This window comes from Lemur catta, chromosome 1 (assembly GCF_020740605.2).
Source record: "Lemur catta isolate mLemCat1 chromosome 1, mLemCat1.pri, whole genome shotgun sequence".
NCBI classification, from domain to species: Eukaryota; Metazoa; Chordata; class Mammalia; order Primates; family Lemuridae; genus Lemur; species Lemur catta.
Window position 1 is genome coordinate 219,686,090 of NC_059128.1, and position 13,702 is coordinate 219,699,791.

The window sequence follows — 13,702 nt, forward strand, 5'->3', positions numbered from 1 at the left end:
CTTAATACCATGCTGAGGCAACAGAGGTAAACCAGGGAGTGTGGTTATTCTCGCCACTCTGTGAAAGAGTGGCTAATGCTTGCTTTCTTCTCAGACTAGTTCAACAGTGACCCCTTCTGGCCATTTGGTTAATATGCCAGCCTGGGTTTGCCAGAGATTTGGGATTAAGTCATATAGGTAATTGAGATGGTCGGAGGCTAGGGAAACACTGAAGAGGGCAAGGGGCGTGTCTGGGGTTGGTCCAAGAAAGGGTTCAGTGATGCACTTGGCCTCATGTGGGATGATTCTGTGCTGGCAAATAGTCACACGATCAAGAGCATTCTATGCTATTGCCACCATCCAGGCAGTTTGTTTCCTGAGTAATCTCCCTGCTATATGCTGTCTAATAGCAAAGAAACAACAAAATATTCTTAACTTTTATATTATATCTTTTGGCTTTTAGGATCAAATAAAGTGAGGTCATAGGCCCTCTGGACTTGTTTTGGAAAAATAGAAGTATGTTGCTTCATGGTCATGATTTCTAGGATATAGAAGAGGGATTATAGTACTTAGATTTTGTTTTATTTTGCTTTGTTTTATAGATGAGAAAACAGGCTTAAGGAAGTTAAGGTCACAGAGGAAGGAAGCTGATTGGCGAGCTTGAACTGTAACCTCTCTGACTCTTAAATTTATTACATTATTTCTCAGTTTTTCATTGTATTGATGTATTTATTTTACTTTAAGATTTATTTCCTATATTAGAAAATCAATACATTCCCATGGTTTAACATCTATAAAGTACAAAAAGGGCATAAAGTGAAATGTCTTCCTTTCAACCCCTGTCTCACAGCCACCCAATATCCCTTTCACAGGCATCTGGCATTACCAATTTCTTGTGAATAAACTAGAATAAACTATTTCTAAAGAAATAGTTTATATATCCTCCCACCTTTTAGTGGGTGTATTATGGTATATTTAATCTTCCATTAAAATTCAGGTTGTTTCCAAACTTTTGCTATTACAAACAATACTGCAATGAATGACATACATATTTACCGGTATATCTATGAAATAAATTCCTAGAATCGGAATAGCTGGGCCAAAGGGTATAAGCATTTGGCGTTTGTTTTTTGATAGATATTACCTAATCGCCCTTCTTAAAAGTTGCTGATATTCCTATCAGCACTGTATGATTTCTCAGTTTAAAAGCTACTTGCTTATGGGTAAAGCTATTTGAAAAGAAAAGTCTATAAATTTCCTGAGAACCAATTTCCTCCTCCTTGATTCCCTGCCATTAAGACAAGAGGGAGATGTAGCTTATTCCCATCTTCAATGTAGTATATCTGATGAAGCTTTGGCCTTTCTTTCTCAGAATGATGTAGATGCTCCTACTGTCATTTTCTGCTGCTACAGTGAAATAGCTCTTTCTCTATTCACATAGTGGGGATAAGTTATTTGGACTCCTTAGATTTATCATTGAAGCATGATGAACCATTATGTCAATTTCAATTCTTAATGTGTTTATTTGGCTTTGGAATTTTAGTCTTATACCTCAAGAGATCATTTCCTGGCTTCTCTTTCGTAGGCCACTACCACTAAAAATAAGTTGACGATCTGTTCTCTATTCTTCTCACTAATGGAGAGGAGAAGAGGAAAAGCTATAATGAAAAGTCCTAAAGTATTTATATTTGATTTTTTAGTATTTAGTATATCACCCTCTACTGAGAAAGTGTTAATATCATGCTCACTATAAAGGAGAAATGCTTGAAGGAGTTCTGTTTTAACAGAGTAGAATTGAAGGGTGAATCTGGGGTTGAGAAGCAATAAATTGATAACTGGCCTACTTAGACACTTATCCTCCCTGTTTTTCAGTCTCACCCTCTGGATCACTCCTTGCTCTCTGGGCAATAGTAGGGAGGTTTATTTTCAAAGGAAAGCATTGAAAATCAAGTCAGTTGAAAATGAGAGAACAAGCAACCAGAGTAGAGTTTGACTATACTCTATTTAAACATAACTGAAAATTCATAAATTGAAGGTGAGGACTTTGAAGTTTAGGACATATATCTGTTGAATAACTCTTCCTTTTCACTCCTAAAATAACTTTAAGAAAAAGCAGTCATACTTTTTTTTTTTTTTGGAGAGTATCTGAGAAGTTTGGTACAACCAGGCTAACAAAGAATTAGTGGAGATAATGTCAAGAGTGTCTTTGTAGTAAATGTTAAGTGTATTTTTCTTACAACCCCAACTCACCCCCAAATTAGTATGAAAACCCAGAGAACATCTTAAGAGAGGTATGCAGTGATGGAAAAATCACACAGTGCCATTTGCATTTGTCAGATATGAGGTATTGAATAAATGTATTTTTGTGATAAATTCTCTTTCTTCCTTTCTTTTGTTTCTTTCCTTTCTTTTTCCAAATGTGATAAATTCTTTCATTTGGATTCAGGTGAGCGGCCTGTGAGAGTTTATGCAGATGGAATATTTGACTTATTTCACTCTGGTCATGCCCGGGCTCTGATGCAAGCAAAGAACCTTTTCCCCAATACATACCTCATCGTGGGAGGTAAGAAAACAACTGAAGTGCTGTTCAGAAAAAGATTATAGAAGACTTTTGCTCTCTCCTATCTTTATAACCTGAGTATATTATTCCAGGTTTTAAATGAGGGGTGTAGTACAGCCTCTTTAAAACATAGAGCATGTGAGATACTGGCAACCTATGCCTGAGAGAGAAGCTCTAAGTTCATTGATCTGTGATGTCCCGTATTTATCTCATTGTTTTAAGCTGAGTTTCCGCAGCCACAGAAGCAACAATGACCCCTATTGCCTGCTTGAGAACAGCGTGTGCTCTAGATTTCGGTTTATCATTTGGAATCAACTGAAATACAAAGTCTGCCAAGCAAAAGTTATTTGCTTCAGTCCAGTCCTACTAAAATAAAATAGGAATCCATTTGTTAAAACTTAATTGATGCAGAAATGCACAGTAGGTTCATTTCAGAGTCAAAGATCTTAGTCCCCTCTCGAACCCTCTCTTCTCCAAAGTGTGAATATACTATTTCATGAGTGTTGCTCCTGAAGGTATGTCTTGGGTTAGGAAAAGCACTGTTACCCAAACTAAGCTACATCCAGCAGATTTTTCTCTAAGTGGGGAGGATGGTTGCAGTCCTAGGAAGTGGGATAAGATGGGAGAGGGTGGTGACTGAGGAGTGGTTAAGCATAGGGGACCTTGACTTGTAACTTTATGATGTGGTGAACTCAGTCTGCAGTGATGAGCTAACACACAACTTCAAAGGCTTTACGGTGATGAATGAAAATGAGCGCTATGATGCAGTGCAGCACTGCCGCTACGTGGATGAGGTGGTGAGGAATGCCCCCTGGACCCTGACACCCGAGTTCCTGGCAGAACACAGGGTAAGAAACTGGGCATAGGTCCCCATTCCTTGCTCCAGAATCCCCTCCACTCTCAAGGCTTCTGATACTTGGCCTAGTTTTCCATTAGCCCTGTTTTACTTCTACCTTCTATGTAAGTTTCATACAGTGGCGATGACAGTGATATTACTAATAACACTAGTAACCCATGACATTTACATGGGGTTTGATGGCTTACAAACACTTTTACATCCATTATATTTCCTGTCACAACAATCCTGTGGGATACTTACTATTTCCACTTTACATATAAGGAACAAGGCCTAGAGAGACCAAATAACCTGTTGCAGGTGATACTATTAGCAGGGCTAGGAATTGAACTCTTCCATTATGTGACTTTTTTCTCCCATACCAGACATATGTCCACTGTCCACCCTTACAGCATGCCGGTTTCTTTAGAATATCCATAGCCCCAGCCATGCTTTTAAGAAGTTCATATTCCAGGAGACAAGACAGATTAGCATAGATTTCTATAGCGTTGACTGAAATTTAGTTTCAGAGCTTTGATTTTGGGCTAGAAATTATGTGGGATCAGAAATTAAGGTTGTTTCTCCCATTTACTCAGTTTATAAAGGTTATTATAAAACCCCTTACCTCCTTTTACTTCTCCCACATTAAAGTAACAGGTTTCCTACAAAAGATGAGAAGATTTAGAGGCCAGGTTGGAGGCCTTCAAGCTCAAGGAACCAGCAAGCATATTGTCAGTTCTCTGCAGGGATGTATGGAATGTTCAGTGAGGTGAATTGTTCAGTGAGGCAGGAAAGAACAAAGGTAGCCAAAGTGCTTCTAAAGCATGCTTGGGCAGTCCTGAAGTTAGGGGATATTTTGTTATAATTATTTAGGATTAGGACAGACCTTTTATAGTTCTCTAGCTTTTAGCAGCCAGTGGCAGCAAAGGTAATGAGCAAGATTATTTTCAGCAATAGAGCCAGGCAGGCCCAGGCGGAAGTATGAGGTTAGAGGAACTTCCAGCTTCTCTCTTCTTGTTAGCGCTATATACTCAACCACAAGCCTTGCTTGCCCCCATGCTTTCCCTTGCTGCCTGTGGATCCCAGACAAGTTGTTCTTGGGTAATTGAGATATTAGCTGAGAGTTCCTGACACAGTCCCAATGAGCATGCTTCATACTACAGTGGCCTCTGGGAGTTGGATATAGTGGTGTTAGTGATTATATTAGCAAAAGGCCGTATTCAGGAAGGAGGAAATAGGTGAGGTTTGGCATGGCTCTCAAAAAGATTATTGATCCAGTGCTATTAATCTCTTCTTACTCTTGCAAAGGATATTGATGGTAGTAAAATGATAGATCTAAAAGTCTTTTTTTTTTATTATATGGCTTTGGGATTTGCATTTCTTAGGAGTATAGATGTATCTATTCCGGTAAAAGGGCTCTTGGTTGCTATTTTTATATTCCTCCTTTTCTTGTGGACTGAGAGAGAAACCAGTTAACAAAGTGACCTCTTTCTTATACTTTTAGAAACTCTTATTTGACGAATCCTTACAGACCCACGAGGATAGAGAGCTTTCCTTCTTTCCTAGGCTCCACCCACTAACTAGCTCACCAGCAAATCCTATGGCCCTATTGACCAGTGTGGTGACTGGTATACAGGGTGAGAGAGTACTTCCAGTAGACCAGGAGAAATAGCTAGAAAATCAGCTGGCTAACTTTGTATTTATAATCCATAAATAATTAGGTTGGGTGGTTTGTGAAAGGATTGTGAAATTTATAAGCAAAGCAAAGAGAGGTTTAGGAAAAAGGTCCATTTGAGGCCTGGTCTCTGTTTATTGTCCTTTTTCTGGGCCTGGGAATATTTACTGGGTCTTTCTGAAGGCAGTTATTCTGGGTTTTAAATGATGTTTCCTTATTTTCAGATTGATTTTGTAGCCCATGATGACATCCCTTATTCTTCTGCTGGGAGTGATGATGTTTATAAGCACATCAAGGAAGCAGGTGAGTAAGTTGATGTGCATCTTCATTTTATGGAGTCTTAGGGCAGCTACAGAGATTCAGCCATATTGCTACTTTACACAGGAAAATGTGAACACTGAGAAATTCAACCTCCTCTTTCAGGTCACACTTTGAATAAAAGGTGAAGGTGAGCATAGCACTGATACTCACTGATTCTTGGTCTAAACATCTACTTTTGATATCTCTCTTAATTTCAGGAAACCCTTACCCAGTCCCATAATTTTCTTAATATTAGTGCCTTATAGCTCCTCCTTTTCTTACTCCTAGTATTTGATTCAGTCCTCCTTCCATATGTCTAAACTTCACTTGGTGATAAGAGATTCTGCTTTTTGAGGAAAGGAAAGGAATGTTGCTCCCAGTTTCCATCTGTTCTTACTACCTGAGCTAACCAGAACTTCACAGTGTTTGTCTATATGTGTTCTTGAGTTAGGCATGTTTGCTCCAACACAGAGGACAGAAGGTATCTCCACATCAGACATTATCACCCGAATTGTCCGGGACTATGATGTGTATGCGAGACGGAACCTACAGAGGGGATACACAGCAAAGGAGCTCAATGTCAGCTTTATCAATGTGAGTTCCATCCTCATCCCAGAGTTCCCTGCCTCTACAAGGACACACATTGCTTTTCACTCTGTCTGAGCTAAACTTGCTTTTCAGTCTGCTGTAATTATTACTCCCAAAAGCTAAATGAATGCCTCTGTGTAGGTAACATTATTTAAACTCTTTACAAAGGGAATAAAATGGAAAGTTTCTGCTCTCATGGTCTAGTATCAATACATTACTATAAGGATACACAGCCAACTAACTAAATAAGAATTTGTATTTATATAGTACAGTACTTATATCAGTACATTTCAAACAGTGGCTCTTAACTTTTTTTTTCTTTTTGATTGGATGACCTTTTGAAAATCTGACGAAAGCTTTGGATCCTCTTCCTGTGTGGATGGTGACACACAATATTTTGCATGTGATTTCCCCACATGGACCTAAGTTGTAAATTTTGATTTATGAAAGGTTAAGTTTATCTTAGCTTAATATTGCTCTTTAGAAACACTATGTATTTTGTATGTAAATTATACTTTAATAAAGTTGGTTTTAAAAGAAGAAAGGTGCTAACTATATCTTCTACATGACCAGTTTCCCATGCTCTCTCACCTGCTCCTGTCTCTGTGAATTATGCTATGAGAGTTGGTGAAATTGTTTCATCTAACTATGATTTATCCATATAGATAAATGCTAGCTCTTATTAATTCACCTACTATAGAATCTTTATCTATTTTCTCATAGGACTCAGGTATTTGAAAACCCTAAAGGTATTCCCTTTCCTCTTTATGATCCAGAAATTATGAGAATATTTTTCATTTGACTAAACATCCCCTCTAACCCCCCAGCCCCCACCAGAAGGTTCATACCATTTTTCCTTATCTTTTTTTTTAAAATAAAGTATCTGTTCAGTATTCCTTTTTTTTTTTTTTTTTTAGACAGAGTCTCGCTCTGTTGCCTGGGCTAGAGTGAGTGCCGTGGCGTCAGCCTAGTTCACAGCAACCTCAAACTCCTGGGCTTAAGCGATCCCACTGCCTCAGCCTCCCGAGTAGCTGGGACTACGGGCATGCACCACCATGCCCAGCTAATTTTTTCCTATATATATTTTTAGCTGGCCAGATAATTTCTTTCTATTTTTAGTAGAGATGGGGTCTCGGTCTTGCTCAGGCTGGTCTCGAACTCCTGACCTTGAGCGATCCACCCGCCTCGGCCTCCCAGAGTGCTAGGATTACAGGCGTGAGCCACCGTGCCCGGCCACCTTTTTTTTTTTTTTTTTATAAAATAGATTTTTCCTTATCTTTAAGAAACTCAGTAAGACCAAAGAGTAAAGGGACCTCCAAATACTAAAAAATAAAACACATACCTCATCGAAAATCATAGAATAAGCCAGTGATAGGAGGAAATAAATCAAGTATAATAAATTAAAGATCTAGTACTTGCACTTTTGATCTATTATAATTGGTTTATTCTTGGCAATATTGTGCAGTGATCTTTTTGCTGACTCTATATCTCCATCTAGAATGAGCTTTGGGTCATGTTGGGCATGTTTATGTTCCAAATTTATGTTTTATCTTAAAAATCTGACTTTATTTGGCTACTTCTCTACTACTGGGCCCAGCCTGTATATTTAGTCCTGTTTTACTTCTGCCTTCTATGTAAGTTTCATACAGTGGCGATGACACCAGATTTCAAGGTTGATAGCTGGCAAAATTATTTAAGAGAATGTGTAACCTCTTTCTGTAAAGATTTTAAAGAACTTTCTGGAGATAGCTGAAACAGTTCTGCCCAGACAATGATAATAGCTTAGCTAACTCCCACAATATTAGAATTATGAAACTTTTGTATAAGGTGACTGTCCAAAGCATATCTTATCAGTTATTGTGCTAAAGAAGTGTGAGGGAAAGCAAAACAAAATTCTAAAGACTGAAAAGAGTGTCAATAGAGTACTTGAGTATTTTTTCTTTCTCCTTTAGTAGGGAAGGTCAGGATAAATATTATTTCTCAAAATAGTTATTGCTTTCCCTAGGAGAAGAAATACCACTTGCAGGAGCGAGTTGACAAGGTAAAGAAGAAAGTGAAAGACGTGGAAGAAAAGTCAAAAGAATTTGTTCAGAAGGTAGAGGAAAAAAGCATTGACCTCATTCAGAAATGGGAGGAGAAGTCCCGAGAATTCATTGGAAGTTTCCTGGAAATGTTTGGTCCGGAAGGAGCGCTGGTATGTTCTTTCCCACTGGACGAGTTAGAAAATTTCAGACAAATTCAGGGAATTTCAATGTTTTGGTAAGAATTATAGAACCTCGGCTGGGTGCAGTGTCTCACGCCTGTAATCCTAGTACTCTGGGAGGCTGAGGCAGGAGGGCTGCTTGAGCCCAAGAGTTGAAGGTTGCAATGAGCTATGATGATGCCATTGCACTCTAGCTGAGGTGACAGAGTGAGACTCTCTCAGAAAAAAAAAAAAAAAAAAAAAAGAAAGAATTATAGAACCCTTGAACAGAAAGGGACAGAAACATTAAGAAGTTAGCTAAGCTATTATCATTGTCTGGGCAGAACTGTTTCAGCTATCTCCAGAAAGTTCTTTAAAATCTTTACAGAAAGAGGTTACACATTCTCTTAAATAATTTTGCCAGCTATCAACCTTGAAATCTGGTGACAATATATAAGCAAATAAGCCTTTTTCAGCTTATTTCTACATTATAACTTTAGATAGGAGGAAAGGAAAGAATAAAGAACAGTAAAAAGAAAACTACCTCCATTACAAATAGCTGCTGTAGGATCCCTGGGTAAGGTAGGAATTCTGTCCTTGAGGAGTAGCAGAGTCTTTTTAAACCAAAGAGTCAGCAAGTGAGACCTTGGTTAGGTATCAGGAAGGATCTGACTATGAGGGTGTTTGGATATTAGAATAGATTATTCAGGAAGAATGTGGATTTTCCTTTTCAGAGAACTCTAAAACTGGGCTAAATACCCTTTTGTCTGAGTTATTAAACAGTTCCTTTGTGTTTGCCTGGAACCTGGACTATAGACTAAGTAGGCTTCTAAGAATTCCTTTTACATAGAAGACAAGAATTTGATGACTATGCATAGGAGGTGGGAACCCTTAAATAAATAGTATAGTATAGACCACTTTAGGGAGGAAATTGCTTAGAATTATAGCTATGTCCCTCCTCTGGCTTATTTGATACTTTTAACATTACAGAGGGCACTCATGATAATTTGAAGTCTCAGATGTTCTAGCATTGATTTAGTAGGATCCATAAGTTTCTTCTAACTCTTCCTTTTGGTCTCCCCAGAAACATATGCTGAAAGAGGGAAAAGGTCGGATGCTGCAGGCCATCAGTCCAAAGCAGAGTCCCAGCAGCAGCCCTACTCGGGAACGCTCTCCTTCCCCCTCTTTCCGATGGCCCTTCTCTGGCAAGACTTCCCCACCTTCCTCCCCAGCAAATCTCTCCAGGCACAAGGCTGCAGCTTATGATATCAGTGAGGATGAAGAAGACTAATTTTTCATCCCTCCTTTCCTGTCCCCTTCCTCTCTCTCATCACCTGCAGAAGCTCTCTGTTGAATTCCAAATTGTGATCCCAACACTAAACCTAAGAACAGCTACAAAGGAAAGAATTGGAGCAAGAGGACCTAGAAATGGGGCAACAGAAACAGCCTATCCTCCAAGAGACATCAATCACCCACACCAAGAAGGAGGCTGACTATAGCTTAGAAGTCTGTTCTGCATCCACCTACCCTCCCCAAGGACTTTGTTTTACTATTATGTTCATGTGATCTTGACAGGGAAATTGTCATTTTTATTTTTTTTAAATTAGTCTTTCAAATATAGTATGTAGAACTAATTTTTTGCCCCTGAGGAGTGGGCAGAAGAAGGAAGTGGCGTAACACGCAGAGGCCTTTTTCTTCCTGATACACTCTAGTGCTTGCCTTCTGCTCTGAAGCAAAGTGGCTTACCAAGTCATTCATGTGATGAGCCATGCTGGTGGGTGATTTGGGGGGAAATATCATAATTTTGATTTGCTTTAAAAAAGCTAAAACTGAGTTACAGTCACAAATCCCCTAAATGTACTGCTGGCACATGTGTCAATGGGGCTGTGGGAAGAAGAAGATGTGAGCCTAACTTTTCTTACTCCCTGAGGAGTTACTTGTTGGACCCAATGGGGTCCATGAAGACACTGATGGGGATGGAACCAGACCACATGGCATCAGCTGCAGTTTTTCTGCTGTGTTCATCTTCTCAGAAAATTCTGTTGCCCAATTATTTGGGAACTTTTGTCAATCTCTTTCCTATAATCTACCTTTAAAGGAAGGGACACTTTTAGGGTTACTGTTATGAGGAGAGGAGTGGGACAATACTCAATCCTATACAAAGTCAGTTTAGATTCATTTCCTGCTGAGAGTAAGTCCCTGGCCCTTCTATTCCTATTTCAGTGCTATTACCTAGCTTTTTACAAAGGAGCATTTGTAAATGTCTTCAGTTTGAACTTGATGTTAATCTGTGTTGCTCATAGCCATATTGAATTTAGAGAGATTTGCACAGAACCTAGAGGCAAAAGCATAAGGAAACACCTTCCTTTCTAAAGCAACAGCCTTACCTTAACCTCTGCTCCTCTTAAGAATGTTAACTGGAACCAGTGCCCCATGGGGTGTTTCTTTTCCTCTGAGAGCTGCAACTGGCAGGGACTTCCCTCCACTGCTCCTCCAACAAACCACAAAGCATGGGCTCACATGACAAGAGTATGGTAGGTTCCTCCCTCTTTCCCATGTGTGCCTTGTGATTATGGTCCCACCTCCTCTGTTAAGTTCTCCAGGGGGATTCAGCGCTTAAATTTCAAATCAAAGAATGCAAAGTTTAACATTTGCTGTTAAGCATGATCTAATTTTTAAATCCCATCCTATCTCCTCAGCTACATGACCTAGCAGATCTTCAACCATCAGTAATGCTGTAGCTGGAATCAGAGGACAACTGCTTATGTCCAGGCTCCACCCCCATCACTCATACATACCCCTTGTAGGGGTGGAGTTTTAGTGTTTTCATCTAAGAAAACCACATTTTCTCTTTTCTTGCCTGTCTGCTAGGACTGTGAGCATGTCATAGTCCCCTTCCTAAATACTATCTGATAGAACCTGCTCTTCCTCCTGACGATGAGAGGCTGGAATCACTGCCTGCCTGCACAGCAGAACTACCTAGGTTCTTAAAACTCAGATTACCCAGAGAGGCAGAGCGTGGCAGAGAAGAGGGACAAAGAGGGGGAAGCCTCTTGTTGTCCTGATGGCCATGAAAACTGCATGATAACTTTTCTCATGAAGTGCTTTACTGATTCATACAAGCTTTAGCTTGGAAGCCTTTCTTTGAAACAGTGGAAGTTAGTGTTTTCCCGTATTACCGAGCTTTATATAGTCTCATATTTTAACTTTTCTGCTTCAGTCTTCCCTGTTTGGGAATTCTGCCTATTTCTGTTTGATTCTCCCTGGTATAGACAGGTGATGAAGTCACTGGTAAAGCCCACCTACTTGTTCCCTCAAAATGCACATTACCCAAGTGTGTTTGGATGGACAGGAAGATGCTCAGAATGCGGTTTTCCTCTGCAGTCACTCCTCCTAAATATATTTTCTGGGTCCCAAATGTTTGAGCCATCCTCCTCTGCTTTCAGTGGGCTGCTTTTAGCATGCTCTGCGCTTGGAGTAGGACCTCTAGGCTGACAGGGTCTGTGAGACTGCTAGAGCCAGCATACGCACATGTTCTTGGAAGACTCACCTCTTTTAGTGAGACTCTGCTGTTCTTGGAAGACTCACCCCTTTTAGTGAGACTCTGCTGTTCTTGGAAGACTCACCCCTTTTAGTGAGACTCTGCTGCCTCAGTATCGCAACACTAGTACATTTGCAAATAATTTTGATGGAAAGCAAAAATGTTTATGGTGTGGCATGTTAGATACTTTGTAGTAAATGTATTAATAATCTTAGGTGCTCGACAAGGGTGAGTGGATGGAGGAAACTTAAGAATGTTATGCATTATTTGATCATTTGTGCCTAATTAAATGAAGTTAGAGGTCTGTACACTACAACCATGCCTATGGTCTGTAAAACTTCAATTATTAATATTTGAGGCTATGGAGCTGTTTCCCTGAATCCCACACAAGAAAGCAGTCAACCTGGATGGGCCAAATGTGGCAGATGTGGGAGAGCCTTAAAAGTTGCTTGTCTTTAGAGCCTCTGTCTGCAAGACAGAAGGCAACTGAAAACAGAAGCAGCCCTGCAGCTAGTACTGAGGAGGTGCCAGTGCAGCAGTTACCTTAAGGTGGGCTGGGCAGAAAGTTTGCTATTTTCATACTTTAGACTCAGGAGCACTGAAGAATAGAGGCTAAAACATTAGAGGAATAGAAATGGATCACTTGAACTGCTGTAGCTGCTTCTGATAACTAGAGCCAAAGACCATCATTTTGTGCAGTCTTGGGTAAGAAGGTTAGGGATGTGAAAACGTTGAAAATCCTGAAGAGGAGAAAAAATGGAAGAGAGATTGAGAAAACTTTTGACCCTTTTTGATTGCTGATAACTTCTTAGGCTGTACCTGAGTTACACTTACTTTACTTGTGGCCACACAGCTGGTCAGGCATTCTCTATATATTCCTGCCACAATGGTTCGTCTCAGTGCTTTTTTACTCCCTTTCAGGATAATCTTGATTTGTGGGTATCTTATTTTTTGGAACTCACTGCTTTTTTAATCCTGTTCCAGATTGCTTATCCAAAATCTTTCCAAATCAATTCTATTTTGTTGCTTTTCTTAATTCCCTAAAAGCCATAGCTTCTAGATTTTCTGTCAGCATATACTCTCACCAGAAGTTGAACCAATACAGGTAAGACAAAAAAGCTCCCTTAACAATGTTTTTAACTAATGGTATTTTTTTTAAGCTTATCAATATAAGTATTTTTAAAGGTTATATTTTTCAAAGTCATGATAATGATTGTAATTGTTTTCTCTCATAAGTAGATTGTCATGGGATAAAGAGTGGTCCCTAGCTTCTATTTTTCCAAATAAATAAGCAGAACATGTTCTTGGGATTATACTATTAAATGTTCATTTCCTTAAAAAGTTAGAAGAAGATTTTCTGTCTGCCAAAGTTTTATTAATATGTTAGTACTGGGATTGGGGTAGAAAACAAAAGCACCAGGTTTAACATTACAATGACTCGGGTTGTGTTCCTTTAGGTTTGAAGTGGGCCTCCCCAACCTTCTTTGGAGGCACTAACTGTTTTGAACACAAAAACATGATTGGTTGGGTTGTTTGTATTGAGGATCTTAAAAAGAAAAAAAGAGTCTTGGAACGATCTGCTGGCCTTGGCATGAATGTTGGCCGCATTACCAATGTGAGTCCACAGGGAAGTTTTCCTCAACTGGGGTTCAGTCTCTCATTTTCCTGTCTGAGTATTCATTTGTTCTGGGTTATTTTGGCTTTTGTCATTTAGCCAAATAAAGGCAATGTGGTTTTACCTAATGTTCCATTTCCTATGTGTTTGACCTGGTACACATGTGTATGGTACATTTTATGCACTTGGTACTTGTACTCTCAATTCCTTTGCGTTTGTATCCTGATTTCTCTTCTCAAAATCAACCTCCATGATCATATTATCAGGGGATTCCTTTTGTAGCTTGGTACAAAAGATTGAAAGAGCCATCGTCCCACAAAGGGAGGTTGATATAGACCCCCTCAGTCTTAGTGTCATTAGTGCCCTAGTGACACATCTATAAGGGAAAGAACACCTTCCATCTGTTCTCCACAAGCCTGACTTCTTC

At 39.5% G+C, this 13,702-nt stretch overlaps 1 protein-coding gene across 2 annotated transcripts in view; it reads left to right on the top strand.

Moving 5' to 3' along the window:
- The window catches only part of PCYT1A (phosphate cytidylyltransferase 1A, choline), a 47,710-nt gene extending 34,312 nt beyond the window's left edge, over window positions 1–13,398 (top strand). For both annotated transcript variants that reach the window (XM_045540036.1, XM_045540037.1), the window contains 6 exons: window positions 2,426–2,542; window positions 3,236–3,387; window positions 5,274–5,352; window positions 5,801–5,943; window positions 7,943–8,131; window positions 9,204–13,398. In XM_045540036.1, the coding sequence (XP_045395992.1) occupies window positions 2,426–2,542; window positions 3,236–3,387; window positions 5,274–5,352; window positions 5,801–5,943; window positions 7,943–8,131; window positions 9,204–9,410 (887 nt within the window). In that variant the 3' untranslated portion in view covers window positions 9,411–13,398. The remainder of the gene's footprint in view (window positions 1–2,425; window positions 2,543–3,235; window positions 3,388–5,273; window positions 5,353–5,800; window positions 5,944–7,942; window positions 8,132–9,203) is intronic.
- Window positions 13,399–13,702: the final 304 nt, after the last annotated feature.